This window comes from Bombus affinis, chromosome 3 (assembly GCF_024516045.1).
Source record: "Bombus affinis isolate iyBomAffi1 chromosome 3, iyBomAffi1.2, whole genome shotgun sequence".
Lineage (NCBI taxonomy): Eukaryota > Metazoa > Arthropoda > Insecta > Hymenoptera > Apidae > Bombus > Bombus affinis.
Genome location: NC_066346.1, coordinates 926,957 through 942,582, shown reverse-complemented (window position 1 = coordinate 942,582; position 15,626 = coordinate 926,957). Strand labels below are relative to the sequence as shown.

General features: G+C 38.2%; 1 protein-coding gene across 1 annotated transcript; it reads left to right on the top strand.

Annotated features, from left to right (window-relative positions):
• Positions 1–4,020: 4,020 nt before the first annotated feature.
• On the top strand, positions 4,021–15,279 carry LOC126914983 (protein unc-93 homolog A). Its single transcript, XM_050719310.1, has 9 exons — positions 4,021–4,314; positions 6,055–6,620; positions 9,695–10,068; positions 10,232–10,656; positions 10,970–11,175; positions 11,367–11,758; positions 11,916–12,048; positions 12,311–12,448; positions 12,503–15,279. The coding sequence occupies exons 3-9, from the start codon at positions 9,877–9,879 to the stop codon at positions 12,721–12,723; spliced, it is 1,707 nt and encodes a 568-aa protein (XP_050575267.1). The 5' UTR covers positions 4,021–4,314; positions 6,055–6,620; positions 9,695–9,876; the 3' UTR covers positions 12,724–15,279.
• The last annotated feature ends 347 nt before the right edge of the window (positions 15,280–15,626 follow it).

Here is a 15,626-nt window from a genome sequence, read left to right as displayed (position 1 = left end):
GAAGAATTAATTATACAAGGCCGTATATTTCGGCTGAAATGCGTATAATCTGACGAGAAGGTAAAGACAACGACGAGAAGCGAAAAAAGATGGAGATGAAATCGATTCGCGTATGGAATCGTGCAACGAATCACATATGGAACGTTGTTATTACGATTAGGCGATCCTTGAACAACGACGATTATCTTTTTATCGAGAGACAAAGGCCTGATGTTCATTTTCGAGGTGATTAACCGGCACGATTAAAACGACACGTATGGGTTTCTAGTCGGTGTATTATCGTCGTAACATTGACATACTTATTCGACTGTTTCCCGTGCCAGGTAACGCCGTAATATGTAACAAAGGGAGTTCGAAGACTCTCCTTGAAACGCGTTACCGCGATACGAGAGTTTCGATAGTAGGCGCCGAACTTGCAGCGGCTACGAAACGTACGTGTACTCTGCCGTAAATCCTACTACACCACAGGACTTTTTCGCATCTTCTCCTCGTGGACTCGAGGTACGCGATATTTGCTCGTTCTCTCGTTATTATATCAAAGACCAATTGTATCTTGTAGTATATCGACGAGCTCGATTATTTCGTTTTTCAACATCTCGTTTGAAGATGTGGAAGCTTGGGTGACTCACGATCGGGTAACTTCGTCTCGCTATAATTTACGGTAAAACGAGAAGGTAACGCTATTAAGTACGCATTATGCTAACTACCGTAATTCTTTACACGGACGTAAAGAGTCGGAGAATTTCATTGTCATACCGTGTAAGTATACTACGCTTACACGCAGATGCATCGTTATTCCCGCGTTCGATCAAACCCGAGGAAATTACAGAGAACGTAACGCTTCGAGATTAAACGGTCAAAGAAGTATTAATATCGAAGCGATCGTGAAAGATAATTTAAAAGATCGTTTTGGCGGCATAGTTGCTTCTTTACTCTCCTCTCTGTTCTTTGGAAAAGACGCCGACGGTTTTACAGTTTCCCTAAACTATCTTATCCGCTAACTTAGTTTCTACTATCGTACTATTGTCCAATCGACTTGTCAACTATCTCGCTTGTAAATTCGTCATAGTTAGTCCTCGGACTGTCAGTTGCGTACAAAACGATATAATCGACAAGACGGAAACCAACCGGTGATAAATCCGGAAAATGACCGTAAAAGTCCTAAATCGATTGTCCTATTTCGAATCGCTGGAAATTGTACGAGTTTCGAGCGTTTCCAGGATTACAATTTCCTCTTACCCTCTGGTATTTCGTGCCGATCCTGACTTATTTATCGTTATTTTCGTTATATCCCTTATTCTTATATCCCTTATTTATCCCTTAACCCCCTACCGTTCGATCGCCTCTCGACTCTCCCACGTTCCTCGACTATATTTTTCCTTGTCCATTCTCGGCTAATATTCGTTTCACCCTCCGTTTCACAGCCGCCGTGGGTACCGCCTTCTCTCGCGCCCATTTTCGGCACGTGTGCCAGGATTCTGACTCGTAGCAGCACCGTACTCTACGCGATTTTTCCTGTTCCTCATCCTCGCACTCTCGCTCGCTCTAAATCTCGACGTTCCACTTCACCTGTTTAGAATAATCGATGATATCGCGATACTAAGTAGACGTTGCGCGATATGAAATATTGCGTCGGTAGACGCTATACGATACCGAAAGAAGATGAAACGAAGTAAATCGTAAAAGACGAAAGATCGCTTTACCTCCGAATGATTCGGCGTAATTAATTATTTTCTGCTTCGAAGTAACGAGCAGAAAAATTTGCTTCGCTCGATAACGTTACCTTTCTATCAGCCAAATATCGTCAAGTATTCTCGATTAATTCGGCTTCGTCAATTTCTTCGAAACGTTGTTCCACGAAATCATAATTTATTTCTCGTTCTGTTTCGTATCTCTCGTCAACCGAGAGTATCCAGGGTATCGAAGATCGATAGTTGCGAAGTACACATTCGGGTCAAATTGTTCGCAATATCGTGCCGTTTGAACAGGAACCAAGTGGCATCGAGCCAAACCTAAAGAATTCGATTCATAGACGAACGAACGTTATCGTTTCGACGATCGAGTTATCTTTCGTTAGACCGCTCGTCTCATTTCGATTTTACCTGACGTTATTTACGATTAATCGTCGAAATGGAAAACGAAGAAGAGAAAGATCGTCGATCAAGAGGATTATTATTTCAACGAAGCTATCGATCGCATTGTTTCAAATTATAGACCGAATTATATTTTCTCAGCAAAGCCAGTTTTCAACGGAGCGAGACAGCGCATTATGTAAATCTACTTCCTCGTAATTAACGACGCTTGTCTTATCGATAAAATATTGGGACGATAATTTGTCTCTGTGAATTGCGATTAATAACGCAACGATATATTACAGTGTATGTGTCATATTTTTAAATTATTAACATGGCATACGAAATTCTTCCCACGCATTCGATTATTGTAACGACTGTAACGTTATAGCGGAATTATACCATAGAGAATTAATCCACAATTATGTGGAAAAAGTGCCACGATGTGTTATACTATAATATACGATAAAAAGAAGAAAGCGTAAAATAGCGTAAAAAAAGCGCGAGAAAGGGGTAACTTATAAAGAAGTATCATTTATAAATAAACTTATTGGGAATGAACTGAGAATATAGGTATATCAATTTTACGAAACGCGTACGCAGCATCTTGTCAACATCTTTTACGACTCCACAGTACCAGTTAAATAAAAGTTGACGGTAATTTTTTAACGTTCCGCCAACTATTTTGTTATCTGTATTATTTTTTAATCGATCGTTTGTAATTGCGTTGCTCGCTATGACAATTTATTAGTAACTCGATGGAGATCGTAGGTCGAGTTTCGTTATTTTTAGGAAACTCCCATTCGTATTTTAATTTTCCACGATCTTAACGTTGGATCGCAATTTTCTAAACGACGTTTTTACGATAGAAAACGGGTTAATAAGTATCGAAGCGTTATTCGATTCGAGCGTTATTAAAAATTTATAGAACAGGCAGATCGTGGGCTGCGCAACGATCGATCTTCGTTCATCGCAGATATTAAAAGAACGTGGAACGATATCGTTTTAATTGCGTTGAAAATTTGTATAAAATTCTCGGATAACTTCTGCCAACGACGCTAAAAATTCACCGTAATCAATCAGAAGATTAATTTTGTATCGAGGGTATATAAAAATAGAGAAGATATAAAATATAAAAACCACAATTACACGCTCGAAAACATTTCAACGACTTGGCTGTTTGTATTAAAAAAAAAAAAAAAAAAAAAAAAAGAAAGAACTTGTCCGCGTATCAGCGATCGCAAAAATATTAAACGATTCTACGTACAATACCAAACTACTACTTGGATAACATTTTCTCTCGAGGAATCGTTGGCCGGACAAAACGATAAATGCGTTTGATTTCGTTCAAACTGATTCTAATTTTAACGCGTCGTTTCTTTCTTGCAAAAGCATCCGAATCGAAAGAAACCGAAACAAAGGTAAACGTATCCTTCGAAGATCGATCGTGATATTACCTCTTGCGATAAGAATGTAATTTTTTCAGTAATTCGTAACGTCGGACCTCGAAGACGATCCAGCCGACCGACTCATCCACGTTCAAAAAATATTCTCAAGAAATTTCCGTCGATGCGTCGATACCGCGATTCCAACGCCGATATACCAACGTACCGATGACGATGAATACCGATACAACGTATACGTATACGTATTCCTTAGGCTAGCAGCACCTCCGCGCAAATTTACATCTTTGCCGACGTAAATAAATAAAACTGATCGATGCCTGTCGTATCGAGCGTTCTACGCTTACGAAACGTAATGGAATCTGCGTAAAATAATGGTTGCCGCGGCTCGTGCTTCGAGATTCGCGTGAAAAGTTGGCAGGAGAATGGAGAAACGGAAGGATGCAATACGCACTCTCCCTGTTATCGACCATATCAAGAGTATAGCGAGAATCAAGGGAGAACGAACGACGGCGAGCAACACCGAGTCCAGCCGAGGGGTGAGTCGCGCTCCGTGTTTTACTTTCCCTGGACGAATAATACTGCAACCCCTTCGCACGACCTCGGCACACCGCGAACTAGTATCTTCGATAATAAAGAGTAAATTAACGTTCGTTAACATTAAACAGATAATCGAGTGTGGAGAAAAATCAGAGATACGACGATAGATGGGAATTACAATCTCGTTGGAAGATCGTTCGTCTCGAGAACCACGCTATTGGAATCCCGATAGAGTATTTCTTCTTTGGTGTTACATGGACGATAAGAATCGTTGTTAAGCGATACGTCGAAGGAATCAGGTACACCAGATATTATTTTCTTCGTTCGGATTATTTCAATTAATTTCGATCGCTCGAATTAACATTCCAAGGAATCTCGATTAATCCGCGCCGAAGTGAAATACGTGTTCGGCAAAGTACTGCAAAGTTTATGTAATTGGAAAATTCCGGGAACAGCGAACGAGGATTTCTTATCGCGTCGGTTAAGGACGAGTAATAAAAGAAAATTGTTCGTTGTTCGGGGATTCGTAAACCACCTTCGACGATATTCCGTATAACGGTGAATCGACTGTTGGAAAAATTAAATACGCGGCCAAGCAATTCGCAGGGCTGATCAAAAGTCGAACGTAAGAATCTTTCTCGTGAAATTATTCGAAGGTATTCGCTCGAAGCGTAACCGACGATCCAAAGAATTCGAATAAGCCGGATACGATACGTCGATAGTTTTATACCGCGAACTACCTTCGTTTAAATTGATCTAAATTATTCAAAAATAACGTTCAATGATATTCAACGCCATCGAACGCACGGTCGAGAATTCGATCGATTCCGTTCGAAGCGCGATCGCTTAAAGGATTTCTTAAACGAAAAACGAAAATTGTTATCGTGCGTACGAAGCAGCGACGATTCGAAGAAACGGAATACGCGGGACGCTGGTTGGTTCGTAACGACGTTTAAAGCAATTTCAACCGATTCTTACCGAAAGTAGACACGTTTTTATGAAACTAAAATTACGTCGGAATTTCTCTTGTTCGTACATTTAATCGGAGAAAGAAGTAGATTTATAGAGATCGTTGTAAGATGAATGTAACGAAGTGACGTTACTTGGAGAATAATAAAAAATAAAAATTATCGTCGTAAGGTGGATGCGACGAAGCGATTTAAACGACGATACTCGAACGTGCATCGTAACGCTAAAAAGAAATATTAGGAGACAGACGTCGTCGTTACAGCGTGGACGATTCGAGGGAAAATCGAAGATCGTAGAGAAGTTTAACGCTTGACGGTGTTAATTCGATCAATGTGCGAATAGTATCAGATTTTCCTAACGATTTGCCTGGTTTGCGTTCGCTCGATGTTGCGGTTTCTCGCGTTAATGTGGTTATCGATCATCGCTACGATACACAACGGAAGCGATATAAATACATGGTGAACGATGAGAAGAGAATATCCCATAAAATATATCGGAATTTTTCTCCTTTAAAAAATTATTCGTAGCGATCCGCGTCGGATGGACGTCGCAAAATCTCTTATTTACGTTCGTTAAAAGTAGAAAATCAAGCATCGCTGTAACTCGACGAAGCAAGCTTCGTTCGAACGAATTTCGATTTTAACTTTCAACTTTGAAAAATGTTCGATTTGGTATTGAAAATTTCTTCGAAACGGATGGATTTTAAATCAATCTAGAAACGAGATCGAAATTTTTGTCATTCGAACGCTCCATTTAGAAACGCGGGCATCTTCTGTCTAAAAATCATCGTTGCTACGCGGATGATTTAAAGAACCGAGTGCGCCGCAAATTGCTCCTTTTAAACGATATTCCCGATCGTCTTGACTAATTTGTATCGAAACGAAACGTCTGTTCGAGATATTGGAATTTCATTTTCAGAATTCCATCGGAGAAACAAAGATCGTACTCGAAGTATTTGAAATTATTCGAATTAACGTTCAAAACGATATTCGACGCAATGTCTTTGAAATCAAATTTCGAAAATTGCGCGAAATTGAGAATATACCTAACAAAATTTTTCTTGTTCCAAGGTCCCATTGGAAGAGCGATCAAGGATTCCTAGTCGCGTTGGTTAAAAGTGGAAGATAGAAATTGTCGTAACGATAAGAAGATGATTTAAAGAATTCGAGCAGACCACGGACCGTTCCTTTAAAAACTAATCGGTACAATTTGAACCAATTTTCATGGAAATTGCATTTCTTATCCAGCGTTACTGAGAAAAATAACGAATCGCAAAAATTAATACAACGTTGATCCGATAAAGTATACCGAAAGAATCGAGGCATCGAGCAAATTTAAATTTAAATTCTAAAAATTAATCGTCTACTCCTGGGACAACTGGATACTCGATAAAACATTTTTATGGAGAAAATCAAACGGACGATTAAAGTATATGTGTTCGAAGGGGACAAGTTGGTTTACGGACTGGTTTTCTGGTTTTGTAGTGGAAAAATATTGATAGTTGGTGTTTCGTATTAGCAATTGCACGGTGGTTCGAGGATTCGGCATGAATTCGACGGAGGTCCAGCTGCTGATCGGTTCGTAGGAGAAGGACCATGGCGAACGCTGGTCGATGGAGCAACGCGTCCGTGGAAAAGTAAGCGTCGTTCTTTCAGTTTCTTTCCTTCCTTTTCTTTTTTTCCATTTTCATAGTACGAAATTTTGACAACACAGGGCAGAGTTGCGCGGTATCGTTGGCTATAAGCTTTTTCCTCGTATCTTGGAGCGGAAATGAAAAATTCGAAGAACGAGCTTCTGGACGAATGGAACTTGACAAAGAGAGCGAAATTAATTTCCTGAAATTCAACGATAACGATCGGTCATTTTCGAGAATAGAAATGTTGCGATTTGTAGGAAAAATCGTCGTCGAGGATCGACCAATCATTTCATTGGTAGATTTTTCGGTCTAGACGATCGATGACGTTAAAAAAGAGCACTCGGACGTCAGAAGACGCATCTCTGTTCGAAGTGGACTTTCGCGCGCATCGCGAGTAAAATAAATAATATTTCCTCGGTCTGTGCATTGGACGCGTGCTCGGCCTTCGCGTTTTTGAAACATCGGTAGCCTCGGCGGCTCGTCTCTGGCTCGTTTTATTTTCGAGAAGACGCTTCAAGGCCGCGTTCGTGCCCACCTCTGTCACCATTTTCCTTTTTCCTGCTTTGAAATTTGAGATGTCGTTCTGAAAAAGTGGAACGAACGTCTTCCGATTTAACTTCTGTTGCAACCTGATCGAACTTACGGATAAAAAAAAATATTTCGTTCGCGCCGATCCTCGTCTGATCGTTTGATATTGAACGACAGTCGGATAGTCGGTACTGCGCGACAAACACGTGGAAACGTTTCAGATTCTAACGTGTATACGATACAAAGAAAATGACAAAACTACGACTAGCGATTACGCTTGGTCGTTATATTCGTTTGTTCGTTCGAGTAAAAATGCCGATATGTATCTGGTGAAGAAATCAAATTTTTATTTTTTAAGCAAGTGCATGGTTTCACCGTACGCGTACTCTCAAGTCCGATCGATAGACCGCGGATTTTTATGCGATTTGATATTTCTATAAACGCAGCTAAAAAGGTGGAATTTATATAGAGCTTTTTTCTAATATTTTATTTTCCATTTAAACATCGCCGCGATCGCTGCTTCTACAGTTTTATATTTTCCATAAACTAACGAACGCGCGGACTCTGCTCGTCGATAATACAGTACAGTGGGTAATTCGCTGTTCCGATATCTCTGTAGCTTCTGAGGCGTCACTTTCTACGGCGAATATAACGACGTCGTTGCTTGCTGTGTCGCGACGATAAAAACATAATTTTCCAAATTTGTTCGATACCAATCTACCAAGAATTTATCTGTTACTATATGCAACGATTATTTTGCTAATAGCAATGGTAATGCAACGTAAAAATAACGTTTGCTAATAATAATATTTTGTAACTTTCCTGCCAGATAAATGATCGTACATCGCGCGCTCCTTAAAACGCGTAGAAACGTATCTCGTTCGAATCCTTCGAGTCGACGTCGAGATCCAAAATCGGCTAACTTCTATCGTCCTCCTTTGAACGCTGTTTAATTCATCGCTTGTTAAACAAAATGCGTATGCCACTGTTATACGTACTTAAACGTACATAAAGCAGATTTATCGAACTACGTAATTTGCATTGTTTTGCATTTTTGATCTAACGATCCGTCGATCGACGCGTCGTCGCGATTCGTCGAAATCCTTCCACGGACCGATATATCAAGGTCAACGCGGATACGCTCATTATACCGACGGTTGCTTCGTTGTAAGTTCTCGTTCAAGGTTCCGTTAGCAGCCACGGCGTTTCCATCTCCGTTCGTTTCGTCTTTGACTCGTCTCTCCGTTCTCTTCCCATCCCTTACATAATTGACGAGTCTGCGCTCCGAGAATTGCCAGATAAATCATGCAAAATCCTGCAGTGTATCGCCATGAAACGAGAAACGTGAAACGACTGATCGTTTTATAAACGAACATCTGCAACGACCCGTAGCCCATTAAGACGCACGTTGATTCTTTTAACCAAAAATCTAATCAAATTATTTGAAACAAATATGTCTTTTGAGAAATACCTTTTGATATGTAGTAAATCGTATTAATACTCGGACACTTTGTGAAATTTGAGCTAACTAACTCGTCGTTTCTTATCTTAGGAGAGGCTGTGTATAATTTCACGACCTTTATTTTGTTTTATCTGCTTCGTCTCGCTTCGTCTCGCTTCGTCTCGTTTCGTCTCGCTTCGTCTTGATTCATCTCGCTTCATCTTGCTTCATCTCGTTTCATCTTGCTTCAATTTCTTACGAATATACCGTGTATTTTACAGGAAACGTCATGAAATTCAATTAGAACGCGTTACAAGACATTTATCGCAAGCACATACTTTGCGCTATTTGCTAGAGTTCGTTGTATTATCAAGCCTCGATATTTAATGCGATAACATTTGGCACTTATTGCGCGTTTGAGGCGACTACAAGTTGGCTTTATTATTTTACCCGTACAACCGTGATAATCGTGTCCCATTACGCTACCGATACAATTTTAAAAGGTTTCGTATATAATATGTTTCGTAGATAATATAACACTCGACGCGATACGCGCTCAAATACCTTTGTGACAGCATTTTGCCTGATCGTAAAGCGCTTCATTTGTAAAACGGCAAAATTAAAGCCTTCGAAGATATCATAACGCGACGAAAGATAATCTCATCGCGATTAATTTATTCCGAATTTATCAAATAATAGTATCAAGTTTAACGTAAGAGCGAAACTTTATTGGCCTACGATTTACTATTTTTTGCAATTCCTCCCACCATACACAGTTTCACGCGACACGCATAACGCATTCGTAAGATAAATCGGAATTTTCTCTAAATCGGCCGAACGTTCGAATACTTTCGTTCGAATCCCGATATACCCAACATACCAGTCGCTAGAAGACAAGCTTCCACGTACCCTTGATTCCCGATTCAGTGCCATTTTATCAAGGTCCGTAGGTTTCGTTTTTACGGTTGCAAATTTTCCCAGTCGCATAAACGTACGTACTATTAGAATGATACGAAACTTAACGCGTTCTCGCTGTGGCAGATAGAACGGTGTGCAAATACCTTTTGCAGCCACTGTTACTCAACGAGATTTTCCATCGTTTCAGGTACAGGTAACCAGCGGGTGAACAAATGGAAGGCGGAAGAGCAAAAAAGGAATTCCAACGATGGTAACGGTCGCGTGTTTCCTTGGCAATGATTCTCTAGAGAATCGAAAACGCGTCGATGCGACTTTAAAGAGATAAATCGAACGGAATACAGTGAAAAAAGCGAACGAGATATCGCGATCATGGGCTCGCTGCCAAATCTTCACGAGTTGTCGAAGGACAAACTCGAAAGTCCTGCTTATAGACCGGCTCCGATCGGTGGTTTGGGACCCATACGACTGCCAGCTCAGCCTCCGCCTTTAGCACACACACATAGACGCGCTAGAAGCAGTGGTCACCATCATGCCTTGTGGGACAATGATGCTATGTTAGAGGTAAATACCCGAAAATCGTACAGGATGTACAAGATATAACGACGATGTATCACTTTCTTCGTAGTTGACGATAATTGTCCTGCTCCGAAGCCAGCGTCCCTACTATGCTCGGCAACCGGCATCAGTCGCACGGTTTATTTGTTATTAAAATTCTGATTCACAGCATATGGCAGCATATTCTCCCATCTCCTGTCGGTCAACGAGGACATCGGCACTGTCGTGGCGTCGACGAGACTCGATGAATTCATCGGCAGGAGCGTCGTCCGTTCGTCGATTGATCGCCGCCGTTAGGGCAGCTCCTTCCGGTCCTAGACCACCGAAGAAAGCCATTTTGAGGCATTGTGCTGCTCTTCTGTTGGGACACGCGAGCTGCTCGGCCGCTACGCTGCCGATATTCCCATTACAAGCCGGCCTCGGCACCTTTAATCCTCAACTAGGACCGATGTTGCTCGCTCTACTTTACGCAATCGCGACGATTACCAGTTGCTTCGCGCCAATCATCGTACAGAGATTCGGGACGAACCTCGCCATAAGCTCTAGTCACGTGGCTACCACTATTTTCGTGGGATTGCATTTATATCCAAAGTGGTACATATAGTAGAATATATCCTGGTAGATAGCATAGAAATGTAGTTTCAAAACACTGCGGATTTTTATGCATTTATTTATATCGCGAAATATATGTCTATCGATAGCGCAAGAGTAGACGGAATACGTGTGAAAATCAAGATATATAATTAATATTTATCGTTCATGGTAGATAAAACAGCTCTTTGCATAAATTCCATTTTTTAAATTATATTCGCAAAGATATGAATTTGCATAAATATCCATGGTCCAGTCACGGCCATAACATCGTAAGAAACGTATTATTTTGTATATTTTATTTGTTTGTTCATAGGTACATATTATTACCTAGTTACGCGATGCTCGGTGCTTGTATGAGTCCAAATTTCATAGCAAGAGTTTCGCATGTAAATGCTTCGGCGACGAGTTTAGCTCTGGTGTGCGTCGATCCCGAGGATCCTGACGAAACAAGACGCGAGTGCCTTCTAAGAAGACTCAATCGAGGAATCAAATTAGCAGAAGACATAGGTCTCGCACTGGGTATGACGAGTATTATCCAAATTAAATATATATTATACGAGACTTTTCTATACTGGTCGTACGACTATACTGTGTATATTAATACGCACAAATTTAAAGATAAATAAATAAAATAAGACGGATATCTGGTTATTCCATTTAGCTGATCCGGTGTACTACGATTAAATATAAGTAAAATTTTATGTTTTTAGGTTGTTTAATCGCTGCCATACTTGTAAAATTAACAGACTTGGTACCTCCTAATACAGAAAGCAGCGAGATAAATGACAAGTGCGGAGCAGAGTACTGTCCAGAAGAAATTTATCTATATAATAGCACGATTAATTTACCTACATTATCATCCGGTACATCGCAAATATTGGTCAGCATATGGCTGGGTCTTGCCGCATTAGGATTAGGTATATCGTGCGCTTTTCTCGACTCTCGAATGAAGGAACCACAGAGTGTGAACGAAAAGCACAGCATTCAAAATATTCTGCAATCTGTGAAAGCTGCGTTTCTAGATCCTAAATTACAGTTAGCCGCACCATTGACACTTTTTATCGGACTTGAACAGGGTTTCATCTATGCTGATTTTATAGAAGTGAGTATGATATATCTCGACTTTTCGTTTCGACTTTGTTTAGGATATTGCTTGAAAGTTGTCACAGAACACTGTTACTTTATTATCGTTATTTATATAAAATATATTTATACGTTATATTATGATACATGGTGAATATTTAATTGTTTCTCAACAGGCATACGTAGTCTGCGCCCTGGGAGGAGCTAGCACAGTAACGATCAGTTTTTTAGCGCTAGCTTCCTTACAAGCTCTTGCTGATGTCACCCTATCGATGTTACTACGGCATATTAAAAGATATTTCGTCATACGTGAGTAATATATTATATTATATAGTTAAATCACGGATCTTTATGCGAATTCATATTTTTATGATTATAATTAGAACCAAAGATCAAATAATCATAGAATAAATTGGAAAATGAAGCAGAGGCTCATTTCGTAATAAGAAGATTATTTTGAAAATTTTATATATCTTTGCGTATCATGTACGGTCTCCGCGTTATTATGCAAATGCGTAAAAATCCGTCTTATCGTTATAGTAAATTGTATTCACGGTATTTTGTTCAACAGTTGTAGGACTTGTATTCCATGGATGTTTGCTGCTGGTCTTGACCACCTGGAGACCATCTGGCGATGACCCGGCACTTTTTCATGTTATATCTGCTGCCTGGGGAGTCTGTAACTCTATTTGGGAAACTCTGATATACAGTAAGTTTTTTATTACATAATGTAAGTATCGATACTATCTTGTTCGATTTTTAGCTCTGATAATGGGTTTATACCCAAACTCTTGGCAAGGACCTCTATCGACGTCCCTCTTCTGGAAATGGCTTGGTCTTGCACTTACTCTTGGTTTACACGGACTGGTCTGCACACGAGTTAGAGTACTTGGCCTTTCCGGTGTGCTAGTTCTCTCAGTGTTTCCTTACGGATGGTTAGAGATTAGACTGGCCAGAAGAGGGAAAAGTTTGGCACCATTGTGACTGGGAGATCCAACTACCAACGATCATGGATCGAATATCAAAACAGAGGCACGTTATAGAGATTGAGATAAGTTCGTTCCATTCGGCTTAAGAAGGACAAGAAGACACAACAGAAACAGAAATCCTTTCATAGAACAAGCTGCAACTATGACAAAATTGCGCACGCGACAAAGAGCAAACAGCGTTGCTTTTACTTGTAATACTAAACAAAGTGTAAGCGCAAAAGATACCGAGCCTCAGCCTTCTTCTTCGACCGCGGATAATCATAGAGCGAGTATCACAAATGAGGAAAGCAGTGTTCTTCCTGTCTCTTAAGGCTAAACCTTTTGCAAGTTTGCCAATATCTTTCATTTAAATTTTATAATCTCAGCTAAAGGAACGATCGCAATTCTGAATTTTACAAATTTAACTATTTTCTTGTGTGTTCTTTTCTTTAAGTGTTTTACAATTTTAACTCTGTAGTATAACCATAAATTTTAACTATAATTTGCAATAGAGATGAATGTACGATGAGTTTTTATATATCCGGATATTCCTTTATACAGAACGTTTAAAATATATTATATGTTCCTACAAAGGATTATTGTAGCTTTATATGTGACAGAAAAATTAAGGAAAACACAAGAAAAATTAATAAGAATATATTTATCAAAAACGTAATCAAAAAACTTCAAAAAAAGCTTCCAATTTCAGTTAAAATCGGGGTACATTTCAATCATTTCACAAGATGTATTAATAACAAATAATAACGAATCTGTGTACCTAGTTAAATTGTATTTCAAATACAATGTATCGAATACTGGGTAAATTAAAGTCTTTCTTCAAGTTGAATGGAACGAAGAGCATATTATACATGAAATTTTTCATGTAGCAAAAGAGATAAGTAAATAAATACTCTTGCGGACAATTTCTTAATCCGCCACGGTACGATCGATAAACCGGCATCGTACAAGACTGAGCGATAGCAGAATATAAGTAATTAACGATCGAATATACTAATCACAGTAGTATCTTTCTAATAAATCGTTATAACTGACGTTTAACCGTCGAAACGTACCTGATGTCTTTCAAAAAAACCAAATTAATTTTAATCTTGCGAAAATAGAAAAAAAAAAAAGAAGATTGTAAACCACGTCTGCCCTGTGTCACAGAATCGAAATGAAAATCTAGCTATAAAATACTTGAACGTAAGTACAGCTATAACATAGTTCGATTCTAATTCCATGTTACTACAATCAATACCAAAATTTATCATTCACACGAGAAAATAAATTAACATAAGAGTTCGTTGTACAAATGAAACGTTTTTTTTTATTAAAAAGGAATATCTTAATTTAGAAAAAAAAAAGAAAAAAAAATAATGCTTCAACGAAAAAGCCAATATTACTCTATTTATCAAGCTAAAGCATAAAGTATCGCTGATTATAAACTTCAAAGGGAATCGAATAATCCTAAGTCAATAATTAATTAATTAATAACATTAAAAAGATAAATGTTAATGAAACTTTTTTCCAGCATACAAAATTTGCCCTATTTTTCTGTATTATAAAAATGTTATTTGTTACTTCGCTAATTATATTTGAAAGGATGAAATTGTAGCACACGTGATCCATTCTGTCCTGTACATAACGACCAAATAAGTGTAATACGTAAAATGCTCGATATTTATCGTATTTTTTACCACGTTATCTTTCAACGTATTCACCATATCATGAATGTACATTTAGTTACGCTTCTTATAGGTATCTTTTGTGTATAAAAACTATAACTTGTATAATTCCATGAAATAATACAGAGTTGCATTTTATTGATAAATTTTAAACTAAGGACATTGTAATATTGATATATGAGAGGAACTTTAAATACAAATTAACACGTGTTATCTTGAATAATTGTTACAAAAGTAAAACATCGACACATGTTTGATGGTAATTTAGCAGATAGGTATTTATATGAGAATATTTCATAATTTATAAAATTAAGAAGAGACACGAATAGCCGGACTATTTGTAAGTTTACCGTGAAAGATTTTCAAGCGCAAAGTCGCTTTTCTTGTTGCCATAATTTCCGATTGTATGACTGATAATTTGTATTAATTCATGCATAACGCATTCAAACCAAAACATAACCAAATTAATTCATATGATAGTATCATGTTTGTATGTATACCAATATATTTTGCAATCTTGAAATAAATTATATAATTAATTAAGAATCCGTATAAGCAGAGATATAAGAACAAAAGAACACTTTGGAAAGTGTCGGAAATATACAAAAGAAAGAGATTTGTTAATTGTTGCAAAGACTAGGACAAGAAACGTCACTTCCAAAACCAGCGAGAAATTCGATATAAAAATCTTTAGCAATAAATTTGCTCATTTTGATTCAAATCCTAAATATTTGAACCGTACTTATGCTACGGTGAATTCAATAATAGAAGAAAACAAATGGAAGCAAAATGTTCCTGTCCTAGTATACAAGCATGGATTTAGAAATGGTACTGGAGAGGCATATATTAACTGTATTTCGTGAAATAATAAATATTATCTTATTTTATATCGATCGATGTTTCAATCAATCTTTTTCTTTGACAGGCTTATAATCCCAAAACAAGATTTCGATTTATATACATATACGTATATGTATGTAATAAAGTCTCTCTCCGAATGAAAGTAAATTGCATGAGAACATTATCAGAGAGAATATTATTTCTGCTTTTTAGATTACATTTATGTGAGCTACACATAAATAGATGCTAACAACATTGACTGTTAAAAACGACATAGTAAACACTATATTGTATTACTTTCATCATAAATATATTATTCACACACACAGGTAGGTATTTTTCATAATATTCAGCCAAGAGAAAGTATTTTTTATAAGTTCGTTCTGGCAGTAAA

What these genes read in the sequence shown, in the direction of transcription:
- LOC126914983 (XM_050719310.1), top strand. Translation starts at nt 9,877, where the DNA reads ATGGGCTCGCTGCCAAATCTTCACGAGTTGTCGAAGGACAAACTCGAA. An exon ending in ACAATGATGCTATGTTAGAG is followed by an intron (nt 10,069 to 10,231) that starts GTAAATACCCGA and finishes TCTGATTCACAG; the next exon opens with CATATGGCAGCATATTCTCC. An exon ending in TCTATGCTGATTTTATAGAA is followed by an intron (nt 11,759 to 11,915) that starts GTGAGTATGATA and finishes GTTTCTCAACAG; the next exon opens with GCATACGTAGTCTGCGCCCT.